The following is a 16,369-nucleotide window of genomic DNA, read 5'->3' on the forward strand; positions in this document are numbered from 1 at the left end:
GAGCCAGGTCTTGCCTCTTATAGCCAGCTGACCGCTGGCAGGTGTGGGTCATTTGCTGGCTCCCGTTGCCTTGGGAACCAGCACCTGAGGAGTCTTCCGCGCTCTCTCAGTAGCAGGCACCTTAGTGTCCTGCTACACTCTTCTTAAACAGCTTTTTGCAAAGCATTTTTAAGGAAGAACGGAGGAACATTACCAGCTGACCTGTTGATTAGCTCCAAAAAGCCCTACGCAGACACTGTTCTATCTGTCTTTGTTTCAGTGAAATTGGAGGCACACACACATAGACACCTCTCAGCATTAGCTAGCATGGGGGTGGTGTGACTATGACCAGATGCTGGCTGGGGCCCATACTGTGGGAGAGGAAGGATCCCTGCTTGAGCAGCAAGTGGCAAGGGAAGGGTGGGGCAGGGGAGAGCCAGGCAGGCGCTGCTGTCTCCCAGCTACAGTCTATACCTCCTTCTCAGCCCACTGGAGCTCCAGCTAGGGAGGAGGGGGTGGGGCCAGCCCTGCTCTCTGGAGCAGACAGCCCAGCCCATGGCAGAAAAGCATACTGGGATGCTAGGGGACTCTGATTTAACTTAAACCAGGAAGGGGTCGGGGACACAAGTTCCATAAACTGGTTTGACTCAAATCAGTTAAATCTGATACTACATTCAACCAGGTTTATCTTAAACCAGTTTTAGCCTTTTTGAAATTTGTTTATGTGCATTGAACTTATGTTCTGTTACAGGTTTAAACCAGTTTCTGATCACTTAAACTGGTTTATGTGTAACTTCTGTCCCTAGCCTCAGTAATACCACATTTAACCTTGTTTATTTCCTTCTCCCACATTGTTCCTCAATGTTCCTTTATACCTTGAATTGGCAACCTATGGCCCACAGGCCAGATCCAGCCCACAGAGCCAGCTGCCAGCTGTGAGTGGGTCCTAGTGGCCACCCAACTGCTTGTGACCTGAGATGGGTCATTCTAGCCCACAGCCAGAAAATACTGCTTATCACCAATTTATACCATCCCTTTGGAATCTAAAGTGAACCATAAGGTCATTACCTCACCTCCTCAAGACCCTTTACACTGCAATGCTTTCAAGAAATTGGCCATAACAACAGCTTGTTTGAGCTTTAGTTCAGTCTAGCTGACATTTATATAAAGACAGGGAAAACGCTGATTGTATATTATAACTCTTATTTCCATCTTATGTTGCTTGTAGTCCTATATCTTAAATTGGCTGGTTCTGGGATCTTACCATGTCCTAGTACATTTTATACCTAATATAATAATTCTAATAATGAATTGCATGTGGTTGGGAAAGGTATCTTTAAGTCCTGTCCTCCTACCTTCCCCCACCTGCAGCATTACACTGCAGAAGAGAGTGCCAAGCTGCTTTTGTGCCTGGTCTGTGCACTATTGCTAACATTTTTGAGACATTTCAGGAGGGTAAGTTGTCCCAGCCAACAGGAACTTGGGAGCTATTAGGGTCCCTTAGCTTAGGATTAACATGTCACTTTACAAATGTTAATAACAGTTGTCATATTTCTTTTGTGAGGTAAGTAAATGTATTTATCCCTATTCTATTGATGTAGAAATTGCAGCATAAGGTTAAAGGGTTAAGGTTAAAACTTTTAAACTGGAACATTCTTTGGTATATACACAGAATGGAGGTGATATTTAGAGTTGCTGAGCACCTGCATCAGAGGTGCAGGCTCTTAGCAGAATTAGATTTTTGTTCCCTAAATGGAGGTACTCAAGTTTGAAAACTTTGGCCTTTCTGTGATTTGATCGAAATCAAAGAAAGAATCTGTGGTAGAGTTTGGATTAGTTGCTTATTCTCAGTCCCTGGCTTAGTCTCTGAAGAATGCTGCCTCGCATGCTTTTTGGGACCAGAGGTGACTATGGCTATTCAGCAGTGGATGGCTTAGCTGCCAAGAACCAGCTGACATGAAATCTGTCATAACTCTAATGCTGGAAATAGAAGTTTGAGCAGAAGTTTACACTTCTAGATTCCCCAGCAAAAGCTAGTTCTGATTAGCATTGTCTTGGATCATGATCTAGAACACTTCATAGACAAATATCCTTGTGCAAATAGTTACTTTTTTTAGAGTAATGCCTACACTACTACTTAAGATGACTCCTGGAACTACTTTTTAGCCCAAATCCATAAATTATTTACATCACAAACTCCTTGGCAGCAGTTCTCTACCTGCTTTTCCCTCTTTTGTCCCTTACGTGCAGCAGAGCATAGCACAGAAAGTATACTACCAGTCCTTCTGTACCCCACTTTCTGTCTCAGCTACCTATAATTAGAAAGAACCAAGAATAGACAAGTAGAGGGTCTCAATCTGAACTACCAATTGTTTTTCTTCTACGATTCAGTCTATCTACCATTTGTTCCTTATGGGCTCTCCACCTACTGCTGCATAAAATAATGTAGATAGAGAGGGGCACTTAATGTGGCTGGGAGCAGTTGCCCAAAATCAAGGTGTAAATATGCCCTGAGAAACCTGATAATAAGACCAGTGTTTAAGATGTATCATAGCTAACTTCATTTGTCCCCAATAAACAGACTACATGGCAAAGGAGAACTACCATATATTTCTGTTTACCTCCTTTCAAAGTGCCACAAAATGAATAGTCATCATCAATTCCAGTGCAAATAATTTGTTTCCACTCTAATGCCTTTGCATCATGATACCATAAACTCAGATTTATCTTTAAAAAGATGATGTCACTCCCTAATTTAAAAAAAACAGAAAAAGGATAAATTGGTAAAAAATTACACAAACACAATTTTCATGAAAACATTTTTTCATCAGTATTTCCTTGGCAAATGTATTAGTTTGCTTTTGCAACCTTCTCCCTCTAACCAAAAGCACAAATGTTTTCAGCAAAAATTGATACTTTCACTTAAATCAGTTGTAAAGGCTTTTTCCATCCCAAAATGTGTAAAAAGTTTGCACTGCAATCAAGAGTGAGATAGATGCAAGATATGTCTACACATGCTGAAATCACATCTCTTGAGTGTAATACATATGTGAAACTAATTGGCGGGGGTACTGCTAAGAGAATAAATCTGTCCAGGATCCTAGGCAAGTACTAGACAGTTGAAACCTATGCTGCTGCTATCAATGATTCAGCTAATTCTGATATGACTGTGTGAGCCACAGTCATACTTCTGGTTTGTAGTTTAGACCTGAGCTGTCCTACTGGAGTCAGTTAACAGCATTTTCCGAAAAGAAGCCTGGGGTTGACTACAGTCAGATATTGTAATGTAAACCCCATCTACTCCAGTGTTTTAAAATCTGAGAATTAAATGTGATTGCTAACATTCTTTTAACCATAGTCTATATTTCTAATCTAGGTAGAGCCATAGGGAATATTGCAAAAATCTCAGAAAGCTAGGAATGGAAAGTCTCCATCATAATCACTTCTAAGTGTCTGCCAGAGCATAGTTTTTTCCCTACAGGTAGGCACTCCATCTTCTTTTGTTATGGAAAGTAATGCTAGAGACTAAACTTTGTTGCATATCTGTGACATATTTCTTCATATTACGGAGGCTCTAGTTAAACGCCACAATTAATGTTAACATGAGTTTGTCATTTACTGCCAGCACATACTTTGAGGTCGATTTTTCTAAATTGTGCATGTGCAACTGGAATGCCCAACTTGTATACAAAAGTTGAGAATGGCAATTACCCAAGTGAATGGCCAGTTTGTCAAACAGTTGATTTAAACATACAGTTGCAGAATCACAGTGCACAATCATGGTAACAGCATGCACAAGCAAGCCACATTATTGTGATGCATACTGGCATGCTTGATTTGCAAAATCACATTCTTTATGTATCGTCATGATTTATCTTTTCATTATAATCATGAGAAAATTTTCTCCAAAATAGGTTTCCCATATAGGAAATGGGCTAGAGGTGGAAACAACCTTTTAGAGTTCATCTTCCTTCAAATACAGAATATGATCTACCAGATTTGGTAGGAAAAAGATAAACGTAACAATGACTCACTTGGAATCCAATAGATAGAACCTTCCCAATGTGGTTTGCCAATGAGGGAGCAAGGGGTTATGTTAAAGAAGAAATTGTGTTTCATAGAATCTAAAGGACAAAATGTATTTCATAAAGTCAGAACAAACAGATCTCTCCAATAAAATGACAAAAGTACACATAGAAAAATGATACTACTAAATACTTACTTAAGATGTAAAAATCAAGATCATTCCAATTTGAAATTAAATATTTAATAAGAGATTCCACTGGGTTGCGAATATTGCCCTCACAACCCCCAGCTCTCTCTCCCCCTCTCTCCAAAACTCACTCAATCTCTCTCTCACACTAGCAGTTACAACTTTAAATGTGCTTGTTATTAATATAGCATCCTAGGTATTATGAATGAAATTCTGGTAGATTATTGACTTGTTCCTTGAGTAACTTGCATAGTGCTGTACCTTTTACAGGATTCAATAAAATACAGAATAATACAGCACAAAATACATGATGTCTCTTCAAATTTAGAAAGGCTATTATCTATATTTTTAATAAGAGGCCCATCAACCCACCTTTGCCTTTGGAAAATATTTCAGTCTAATACTTTATTTTAAAACCAGAGAATGCAGGTGTTTAGTTTGCTGATATTATCTTTGCAGAACATGCCACTGTGCTCATGCTGAAAAAGTAATCTATTTGATGGGGTTTGTTATTTGGGAGGGTAGGGCATGTGTGGGGGGCTGGGCACTGAGGATATGATGAAGGCTTTTAGGCCCCAATTTGCCCCTATGGAGCTCTAGTCTTCAGTGGGATTGGCTGTCAGTGCAGGGCTCCAGTGTGGTGGGTCGCAGTGCAAATTCATGGATCGAATTAGATGGAGTCAGTTAACTAAACAAAGATGTGGTGGGAAATAAAAGAAAGCCAGCAGAGAACAAGGTCAGATTAAATTAACTGTACCACAGTTTCATGGACTAGTAGACTCACCCAAGAAGGGCTTCTATTTTTCATATCACTCAAACTTTGGAATCTAATATTTGTTGTATAACTTGATTCATCACAACACTAGAGAAGAAAGTTAATCTTGTTGTTTAAGTTCTCCCAAGTCCATAATATGCATACTGGTCTTGCTCAGAAATTAAGCTCTTCCTTGCCCCTCAGCTTTTACAAGAAAATCTTCCACAGTATTTCTTGTTATCTTACAGTAAGTACAGAATCCCAAAAATACATTTTATTCAAACTACCAGGAACAAGCAAGATTATTCTTAAATCTATAATGAATCACTTCTTTATTTTTCTGGATTCATCAAATAAACAAATGAAAGAGAAAAGACAGATGTTTGCTGAGGGGATAATCATTATTGTGCAAAAGCCACCAAATACGGAATAAGCCATGCTTTACTTACCGCAAATGGAGTATGATAGTTCTATATCTGATGATCTACAAATCAATTCTCTTCCCTGAGAGCCACTAAATCCAGGAATAAACAGAATGAAGAAAACAAGCTTAAACATGGTTATGTATCTTCCCAAAAAGAGAGGTGATAAGGCCTGGGTGATATGGGTGAATATTTTGTTTGAATGCTTATTTTCAGAAAGAGGAACAAAGTTAGGCTTAGTCATCGCTGGTCAGATGGCTTCTGGGAATTTGTAGGCTGTATTTCCTCACAGTCTCTGTACACTTAGTTGATATTGTACTGGATTTTTGCCAGCTACTATTGTCATAAAGTTATGGAAAGAAGGGAAATTTCTGTATTTACTGTCATATTTTCCAAGGTGATCCAATGTGTTTGGGTTTACAATGTGTTTTAAGCCACAAATTAATAATGAAAGAGAAAATAAATTACACCAAATAGAGAAGTAAAAAGCCTACATAGGATCAACACAATTGAATAAAAGCAAGTTTAGATGACTTACCAGAAGAAACATCTTAGTGCACTATTGCCATGGCTGAAGACAGCAATATTGTGTGAAATAAAAAAAATTATAAGCCTTATGCTCAATCAATTAAAAAAATCACTTTCTTATTGACCAAAGATTGTCACAGAACATCGATCCCATGGAACTTTCTGCCACCCAAATCTGAGCATGCTTCAGTAACATTGTTAAAAAAAAGATTGTGTTTCCGCCTTTGCCTAGGAAGTCCATAGGACTAGTGTGGTCAAGGCACAGCATCTGCTGTAGCTAGTACCCCACAAGGGTGTAGATAGACTAGAATCATGTCAGCCCAAATGACCTGGTATACATTTCTAGTTGGATAAACAGGGTGAAGAGGTGTGGTCTTTGGCATATGTCTGAAGCAAAAGGTGCAGGACTCCTAGATACTTTAACTACTTTAACACCCCTCCAATAAAATTGTGGAGGAATCTAATTAGATATTTTGATACCACACCCAGCTGAGACAAAGCTTAAAACAAAAAAGCTGATACGATGCAGAACATTACTTATCCTATTATATATAGTCAGTCAGCATTATGGTATCTAACTCATCAAAACTGTTTAATATGACTGTTTCCTTGTCAAGACAACCTTACAAACACTTGAAATTGGTATTATTCAACAGCACCTCCTTCCACATAAGGTTGTTCTTTCATCCTCTGTTTTTTCTCATTCTCTTTTGATTTCATTCCTCTTATTTCTCATTATTGTTATTTATTCATCTGGATTATTGGACTACATCAAGTTTGAATTGATCCACTTGCAAAAGAGAATGAGGCCCAAGAATCAAATAAATGGGCAATGGAGTGGTCAAGAGGGACATCAGGTTAGATTTAGTCAATAGGAGAAAGTGCATAATTGTGACTGCAGGGGTGTAGGTTCTAGCCGTGTTGGTCTAAGGACATAGGCAGACAAGGTTCTTTGGGTGAATTTGATATCTTTTATTAGACCAACCCAAATGGTTGGAGAATAGTTATTAAGCAAGCTTTTGAGTTCAAAAACCCTTCATCAGGCTAAGGAAGTTTCAGCAGTTGGTGTGTGCTCTTCCTGGATGGAATGAAAAGTAAAGAAGCCAGGGGCTGGGCTGGGGAGTCAGTTGCCAGGCAGATTATAATGTATCAAAAATCCAATGTCTATAATTGTGACTGAGATTTTTACAGAAAAGACCCCTTCCACCAAGAAACAAGGGTTTCCTGAGGAAATAGTCACAAGTAGTTAACTGAAAATATATTTAAACCCAAAACAAAAATATACTCTCACTTTTAAACCTTTTATAGGTTTCTCACTATGTTATGCCTTCTTTCTTTCTAGGATATTGTACGTTCTGTGGAAGAGAAACTACTCATTTCATGTCTTCTATATTGTTAAACACATTGCTGGTGCATACAAATTAAATTTAGAATAGGATGTGGATGAGCCTTAATAAAGCCAATTAGCTAAAGCCTAGATCACCAAGGAGAGGTTACACTCAATCCTTTTCTCTTGCCTTCAAAAGATAGATGGCTACCAAGACACAAAAGACAAGGTTCTTTAACTTTTCTTTGATGCTAAATTACATTCTACTGATCTTTTGCTGAAAGGGAGCCAATAATATGCCTATAATCTCTGTGATGTTTTAAAGTCTATCACAATGATAAATGATAGCATGAGTATTTTCCAAACTGAAATTAGATCCGCTAATTAATCACCTAATTTTCAGAGATACTGAACAACTGCAGGGAGTAGATTTTTCAAATGGAGGCCCCCAGGTCTCAGGCCCTCCTGAAGCCAGAGGTCCTGGGAAGGTAAAGACCTCAGCTGCTACTGCCGCTGCATCCTGCACCTGCAGTTTCTGTGCAATTGAAACTTTTCCATTATCTCCACCTCAGTTACTAGAGCACCTTTTTCTCTTGTCCCACCCATAGTCATTTAGACTGCTCCTGCATATGCCACCACTTTCTTTGGATCCTTCCAGTGAATCCCTCCTCTTTACTGCAGACCTAAACTACTTGTCTTCACATACAAGGCTCTTTATGACCTACCTACCTTATTTTGTTATCAAAAGGTTAACTTGCATCTTTGATTAGTAAATAAAAATCAGCATCACAATTTCAAATAAGCACCTTCTTGCTTTTTCCCCACACTGCCCTCTTGGGGAGAGCTTTTTTATCAGCCTCTGCACTAGCTCCTTCAATTTTTTCCTTAAAATTCCCCTTTGTCATGATGCCTAAAATTAGGCTACTGGTGCACTGATACCATTGCCTATCATGCTTACCAGAGCGGCTTGTTTCAGGGGGCATGGGGACAGGGGTACGGCAGCTCCCACCACTGTGCGCACTCCCAGGCAAGCATGGGGTAGGGGCATGTGCCCCTGAGATCTGTGAGTGGGGCAAAGATGGGCTGCCACTGTGGGCTTGGTCCCAGGCAGCAAACTTTGTTGCTGCGGCACGGCCTGTACCTTCCTGTGTATATCTAGCTGTTGTCTCTTATCTTGGTGATTTTTTATTGTCTAGCTGGGAGAGTGATAACATGTTGATTTTGTCTTGTAATTTACATTGCAACCTCTTTTTGTTTTTAGTTAAAGCCCAGTGTGCCTTAGTCCCTTACTTAGGCCCTCAGACCAACCAGGTATGTCAAACTCATCCATTCCCAGGGGCTGGATGAGTGGCAGGGGACTAGTTCTCAGGCCGCACTAGACCCGCCCTGCATTCCAGATCCAGAGCTGCTGCCACAGAGCTGTGCAGCATGGCTCCAGAGTCACTGCCACCAGGTTGTGCAGTATGACCCTGAGTTGCCATCACATGCAGCACAGAACCAGAGCAGCATATACAAAGCAATCACATCTGGGATGAGAGCTGGAACAGGTGCCCATGGGGCCATCCAGTGCACCCCGCATGCTTCCTATGGGTCACTCCAGAACACAAGGCTGTGTGGGCCAGCTCTGGCATGTGGGCTGTATGTTTGACATGCCTGCCTTAGACATTATGGTAACCCAAATAACAAATAAACAGCAACTAATTACCCTATTTTTTTTTTAAATCTCTACCACCTGATTTTGCTTGAGTTGTTTTTCACAAGGAGCCTTGTGAAATTGCTCCTTCTAAAGCATCAGCTAGAGATATATTAGCAGTTTGGATGTGATTCATTTTTTTTTATCTGTTTGCTAAATGTCATCAAGTCATGGACAACTGCACTTAATAAACCAACTCATTTTTAACTCTGTGATTAATTCCTCTTTATCTATCAACTTCAGTGATTTCTGTAGTGAATTCTTCCATATCAAATGTAATACTCTGAGTTGGGAAGCTGTCATCAATAGTTTCTGGAGATTCAAGGATTTTTAGAAGTGGCTACATTTCACTAAGATTGAAGATTGTGCAGATACTTTTTCCTACACATTATGGATGCTTTAAAGAGTCAGCTATCTTGTCAGAAATGAAATACTGAATCCTTCACATTCTAATGCCTCTTAAGACCTGGGTAGACAAAGCCTTGACTGGGATGGTATAGTAGGGGATGGTCCTAATTTGAGCAGGGGGTTGGACTAGGTGACCTCCTGAGGTCTCTTCCAACACTAATTTTCCATGATTCTATGATTCTGTTATTCTATAAAGGCAACAAAAGGTGGTCTCTGTTTATACCCTAAGAAACTGCACTCAAAATCCAGAACTAAGGCTGCTGCATCCAAATTTATGTTGAGTGACAATCTTACTCCTATCTACAGGTTCAGCAAGGATTCTGGCTCAGCAGATACAAGTGTGCCCTATACTAAGCAGACTGCAACAGGCTCAACTTTATCCAGAATGAAGACCTTCAGGTCTTAAGATACAAGTTGAATTTTTGAATTTGCACAGTAGAGAATTCCCATTCCATCTTAATCACAGTTTCATAACACAAGTGAGGAAGAATTTCATGGCTTTTCCTCAGCTTTGCATATTTACTGGTTTCATGCATTTCATTTTCCAGAAGCATGATTTGTTTGGTAAGATCTTTACAGTTGGAAGAGATGTTAAGATAAGCTTTCAGGCACAGCATGCCCTTTCTGAGGTCTAAGAAAGAAGCAGATACAGCCTAAAATAAATACCAGTTAGAACAACTACTTTTTACTCCATTATGTTAAAAAGTGATCACTTAAAAAGAAGTGAGCAGTACATCTGTGCATCGAACCCTTCAGAAGTTCTTGACCAAGAACAGTTGCAATAGGAAAAACTAATTGTGTAGAATAAGTCTATTCAAGAAAGAGGGCCACAATCAAATACAGAACATACAGGTTAGGTACAGATGTTACACTTAAAGTGTGCAGAAAGTGCTTTACAGCTGTAAATTAGCTAGATGGTTACACCCAGAGAGTGGTGGTGGGTGGGTCGTTTTCAACCTGGAGGGACGTGGGCAGTGGAGTTCCCCAGGGCTCGGTCCTGCAGCCTGTACTGTTCAACATCTTTATCAGCAATCTGGATGTGGGTGTGGAAAGCATGCTGTCCAAATTCACTGATGCTACCAAAATGTGGAGCGAGGTGGGCACGCTGGAGTGGAGGGACAGAATCCAGCTAGATCTAGACAGGTTACAGAGGTGGGCGGGTGAGAATAGGATGGAATTCAATGCAGACAAGTGCAGGGGGCTGCATCTAGGCAGAAGGAACCAGCAAGGCTGGGGAACACCCTTCTTGTCAACACGGTGGCAGAAAGGGATCTTGGAGTCATTTTTGACTCCAGGATGAACATGAGCCACCAATGTGAGGAAGCAGTCAGTAAGGCTAACCGCACCTTTTTGTGCATCTCCAGATGCATCACAAGCAAGTCCAAGGAGGTGATCCTTCCCCTTTATGCAGCATTGGTCAGGCCGCAGTTGGAGTACTGCATTCAGTTCTGGGTGCCGCACTTCAAGAGGGATGTGGCTAGCATTCAGAGGGTCCAGAGGAGGGCCACTCTCATGGTCAAGGGGCAGGTCAGGCCCTACAAAAAGAGGCTAAAGGGCATGAACCTATTCAGCCACTACAAGAGAAGGCTAAGAGGGGACCTGGTAGCCGTTTACAAACTCACCGGGGAGACTAGCAGAAATTGGGTGAGGCTGTTCCCCTGGGCACTACCAGGGGTTACTAGGAATAATGGCCACAAATTGTTAGAGAGAAGGTACAGGCTGGGCAGCAGGAGGCATTACTTTATGGTTAGGGCTGCCAGGCTCTGGAATGGACTCCCAAGGGAGGTGGTACTCTCTCCTACTTTGAGGGTCTTGGAAGAGGAGGCTGGATGGATATTTGGCTGGGGTGTTATGACCCCAGCACTCATTCCTGCCTGGGGCAAAGGGTTGGACCTGATGATCTATTTAGGTCCCTTCTGACCCTAAACACTATGAAACGAAGTACCCTAAGAGTCTAAAGATTTCCCTTAGTTCTATATTAAATTTAGTCTCACTCAGCACAAACACTTCAGATAGTAGTTTACAGAGCAACTGTTAGATGATTGAAGACACTTGCCTTTTAATTAATTTCTTTTAATATAATCTATAAATTGTTATATTGTATTGCTCTCATTAGCACTGAAAAAGGTTCTGTTTGATATTGGCTTCTAATGCATTTTGTAAACCACGTCTAAGGAATACCTAAGAGCGGGACCATATTCACTGCTGAGCTTTGCCCACAGAACAGGGTGATCCTGGGGCACTACTTCTCTTTTTCATACCTGGATATTAGATTGAAGAAAGTATCTTGGAATTATAAGTTAGATGAAGCAAAACTGGCATTCATTCCTAAGGGACCATCTACCAGCTGTGGATGGTCAGTTTATCATGCTTCAGGTAATTCTCCTGTTTCTTCCACAGACAGAAATTACAGAAAAGAACAAGTATGTCTCTGCCTCCTGGGAACTCCTCCATGCTATGGATATCCCCACATTAGAAATTCTGGACAGCGTCCACTCCCTTTTATACCATCTCCTTATACCATCTGAGCATACAGACACAAAGACAGCAAAAACAGACCTTTAATTTATAATAACAAAACCCTTTTTATGCTTCAAAATTTTCTTACTCATGAACTTGATGCTCAGTGAACGTGGATGGTTTTCTAGGAATGCATCCTTTAAAATAATGTGTTGGTGAGCTTGCAGAAGAAAATGAACATCAAATGCATTTTTCCTCTCCACGATTTAAATAACAGAAATCAAGCAGTGAACAATTAGCCATGTCAGATGGGTAAACATTTATTTACATTTTAACTGCATTTGGTGCATTAACTCAGGAAACACTATTATACTGCTTACAATTATATAAAACCTAACTTTTTTCTAGTCTCAAATATATTAAAAGAACTGAATTATCTTTCACTTATGAAAACTACAGAATTTTGCATTACTTTATGTCTGAAGCACTGGACAACAAATAACATTCATAATCGTCACAATTTCTTGCTTTCACTAGATGCTTGTTACTTCTCCAAATCAAAATGAAAAGGCTTATCATAGCCCATGAGATGGTTGTAATCCTGTAAATATGGGAAAAGCTCTGGATTAACAAGCATTGATTTAGTTTTTACATAAAATGTTGTAAACATCTTGCTAATACCAGGTATCTTTACATCCTTCTGCTGGAACACAGTTTTTTTTTCTGCTAAAATAAAATTATATGTAATGGCTGTGTATGTGTCTGTCTCAGCCTTATAATACAGTCGAGCCACATAGCCCTTTGTAAGCAGATGCAAGGAAACTGGCATTATAAATGTAAAGAATCCAATAAGTCCATAAAAGGCAATTTGTAAAGACAAACTTTCAACTCCAATGCCATTTCTGAAGATGTAGGGCATCATGCAAAGGTTAAGCATACTGGTACTGTAAGAGAAAAACTTCACACCTAATAAAAGAAAAAAAATCATGTATTAATATTTACCAATTAAATTATACCATAAGTCCTTTATACATACTGTTCTTACATGCCTACTGCTTTAGTACTATGGCAAAAATAACTGAAGATCCAGTAAATTCTTTTTTACTGAATCCATCTGAAGTTATCAGGGCCAGATCCCTAAGGTCTTCTTTGCCACCTCTTCTGTGGTTTATAAACTAAATGTTAGGCTTGATGTAATGCTTGTCACGTTCTAGTTATCAAAGCTTTTCAAAAAGTTAAGAGAAAATCCTGGCGATCCAATGACTATGCAAACTAATCAGCCATTGTACATTATTGCTCTGGAACAGCAGTACAACTTCCATTCCATTTAGGAGTACACTTTCCATGTCTTAGATTTGATCTCAAGTGAAATGCTTTAAAGTTAATAACATTGTGAACAATAAAAATAGCATCTCAATCAACACAGCTACTAACCAAATGTTTAGAATTGTATTTACCATTTCTTGGGCATTTATCTTTCAAAAATGACAACATCTGAGGGCACGATTCTCACCCTCAGTTCACCAAAACAACTGGTTAGCAACTTCCAATCCCTTCGCTTTTTAAATTAATTGAAGGCAATGGGATTGCCCAGGCTGAATATATTAGCATCTAGGATAAGCTTGAATTCTCAGGACTCTTTTACATGTTACAAATATTGTACAATTAACTGGTTAATTATGCAATTTGAGACCAGTTATATATGCAAAAACCTATCATGCCATAAAAAATCCAACCAGCTATAAAGTTAGATCTCAAAAATGTGTACTAACTTTATAGCTCATTGCTATACAGCTTTAATTTGCACCTGTAGCAGGGCCTGCCCCTGCAGCTGGGAACCTCATCAGCTGACCAGGCTCCCAGCCACAGGTTGCACAGCTGGGGCTGGGAGTCTTGCAGTTAAGGGGACTCACAGCACTGGGCAGCTGTGGATGCTGGGTCCTGATAGCGCCCCATAGCTGCAAGGACCCAGTGTCCAGTAGCTTCAGATGCTGGATCCCAGCAGCACCCCATGGCTGCCAGGACCCAGCAACCACAGCTGCAGGACACTGGGTCCCAGCAACCACAGCTGCGATCTCCCAAGTCCCAAGGGTGTGTTCTGTCCCCCTGGGTAGGGGATTGCAGCAGCTGTGTCTCCTAGCCACAAGAGTGCATGGAGCCCTCTGGGAATGGGGGGATTGCAACAGCTGCATCTCCCAGCTGCAGAGATGTATGGGATGCCCCTGTGGCTGGGAGCCCCTCCCAGCCATGGGAGCTTGCTTCTTGTTGGTGCAGGGGGAGCCTGGGCAATAAGGCAAAACTGTCCACAATAAAGCACAATGGGATCTAATGCATGATCCCACAATCATGCCTCCTGCTATACATGTGTGGCATGGCAGGAGGTACAATTTTGTGAACAGCACATTAGATCCCATTGCATCTTTACCTGTACATGTAGCAGGGCCCCCACTGACATAAAAAAGAATGCATGCATTCCATGGGCTTCAGTGGGCTTTGGACCAGTTCAGGATCTGTCCAGCCATTATTCACGGGGAGGATTTGGGAGCAGGGAAGTGGCACTTCAAATCATTGTTCAATCATTGATAACACAAAGAATTGCAAATTTATCACATTCAAATGTCAAAGGGAAGAGAAAAGTGGAACTCCCAAATGTTATTTTTAGTCATGTTGTACAATACACTTTCTAAGAACCTCTCTTAGTAGGAGAGTTGATAGTAGTCTTATGTAAACCAGTCTGTCTGTCCATCTCACGTCCCCCCACCCAAAGAAATAAAAAAACAAAACAAAAACACAACAGTGTTGTATATTGGGGCAAAGAAAAAAATAATTCTAAGGTATGTTCCTACCATAACAAGAGACCCTGATCCAGAAAACTCTTATGTGTATGCACTTTCCTAGCAGGAGTAATCCCATTACGCACAACAATAATATAAAGCATGTTTCTAACTATTTGCTGAATTAGGGTAAAATAAGGATGTACAAATACTACAAAGTGCTACAAAAATTGGTCGCTGAGGTATTTCAATGATAGAATAAAATTTCACAGAGGACCTTTTAGAGCAGGGGTGTCCAGCTTGTTGAATGTGGGGCCGGATCAAGAACTTTTTATCACTCAGTGGGCCGGTGAGCCATATTCAAAGATCTCACAGAAAGTGGTATCACATCAGGAAGTGATGTCATGTGACTTTTGACACCAATGAAGTTGCAAGAAGTAACAATGAAATGGGTCTAACCAGTTCAAAACTCTCCCTCTATAGCATCCACCTCTGCCACAGTTTGGGACAGGATACTGAGCTAGATGGACCATTGGGCTGACCAAGCATGGCACTTTTTATGCTCTTATGTTCTTTGGCTGAGGTTTCAAACTATGGCTGAGATTTAAAAAAAAAAAAAGGGGTAGATAGGCATGTTACAAAGTTGTCATAAAAGATTTGGAGCCCTCTAAATCCCACTTATTTTAATGGAAGTTGGCCTTTTGATTCAGCTTTGAAAATCTCAGCCCAAGGTGCCAACCAAATATTTTGCATTTCTATGCAGTGCATGTATGTGGGACTCTCCAAGCATTTTACAAACATTAAATGAACCTCAGGATATCCCTGCTTTTCAGAAGAAATGTGGTGGTGAGGACATTCTGGGAACATCTCTCACTCTCTGTGTGTGATCTGCTTCTACTGTCCTTGGACCACCCTAGAAGGGCTCTCACTGCCTCATTTCCAGTTCAGAGCAGGGAAAGTATAAGTGGGTAGGAAGGGCTTATTTTTTGGCAGCAGGTTTGAGTTGCTTGAAGCTAGTGAAGCTGTACCCACAATTAGTGGGAACACAGTTGTCCTCACTTATTAACATGGCTCCAAGGCCCTACACTCTCTCTGCCTACATGTTGCTCTTATGTCCTCTTGCTTTCCTAAATCTCATGAGAGTAGAGCATTCCCATCATGCCTACTGGACTGCCATCACCGGATAGCTGTCCTGGTTCTAAGGTTGTGCTTCTGACTCTTTCATGGCCTCTTTTAGGGTGCACACTTAGAACTCCGGCTTTTCTTTCCTGCCCATTTCGCTGAATTGTGATTATTCCCACAGGGCATGAATTTAGTTCAGTGGCTATGATTCTACTTTCTCATACAGAGGCAATGACTCTCACAAAGTATGGCATATTTTAGTAGGATAAAAACATTTTGAAGGCCACACAGAAAGCAACAAGCAGTCTTTACTCACATGAGCTTACCAGGTATCAACCGCCTGCTACTTGGGTTCCTGGCAGGTACAGACACAAGTTTATTAGCACGTTGTTCCAGAGTGAGTCTCTGTGCCATAGCCTACATCAGGTCTCAGATCTAGGGAGCCTGACCAACCATAGGCTTGTCACGTTATACCAATCTGCTGGCCGGTGCAGACCCGGTCGGGCTCCTCCCATCCCCAGCAGCATGTGGGAAGCCAGCTTCAGCTGCATGCCACTTTTCCTGGCCGGTGCTGACCCGGCTGGGTCCGTCCCATTCGGAGCAGCATGCTGCTGAAGCCAGCTTCCCATGAGCTACTGAGGATGGGAGGAGCCCGGCCAGGGCTGCACCGGCCAGCCGAAGCAGCGGCG

The 16,369-nt window shown here is 41.0% G+C and overlaps 2 protein-coding genes across 3 annotated transcripts in view; both read right to left on the minus strand.

Annotated features, from left to right (window-relative positions):
• Positions 1 to 6,793, minus strand: part of LY96 (lymphocyte antigen 96) — a 15,105-nt gene extending 8,312 nt beyond the window's left edge. For both annotated transcript variants that reach the window (XM_014518778.2, XM_014518774.2), the window contains exons 1-3: positions 5,396 to 6,793; positions 4,014 to 4,103; positions 2,601 to 2,729 (exon numbers count right to left, since the gene is read on the minus strand). In XM_014518778.2, coding sequence (XP_014374264.1) covers positions 2,601 to 2,729; positions 4,014 to 4,103; positions 5,396 to 5,612 — 436 coding nt within the window. In that variant the 5' untranslated portion in view covers positions 5,613 to 6,793. The remainder of the gene's footprint in view (positions 1 to 2,600; positions 2,730 to 4,013; positions 4,104 to 5,395) is intronic.
• A 5,074-nt stretch (positions 6,794 to 11,867) lies between these two features.
• The window catches only part of TMEM70 (transmembrane protein 70), a gene marked incomplete at its 5' end in the record, with an annotated part of 7,172 nt that continues 2,670 nt past the window's right edge, over positions 11,868 to 16,369 (minus strand). Inside the window, one exon of the mRNA XM_025200456.1 lies at positions 11,868 to 12,750. Coding sequence (XP_025056241.1) covers positions 12,329 to 12,750 — 422 coding nt within the window. The remainder of the gene's footprint in view (positions 12,751 to 16,369) is intronic.

This window comes from Alligator sinensis, unplaced genomic scaffold, assembly GCF_000455745.1.
Source record: "Alligator sinensis unplaced genomic scaffold, ASM45574v1 scaffold71_1, whole genome shotgun sequence".
In the NCBI taxonomy this organism is placed as follows: Eukaryota; Metazoa; Chordata; order Crocodylia; family Alligatoridae; genus Alligator; species Alligator sinensis.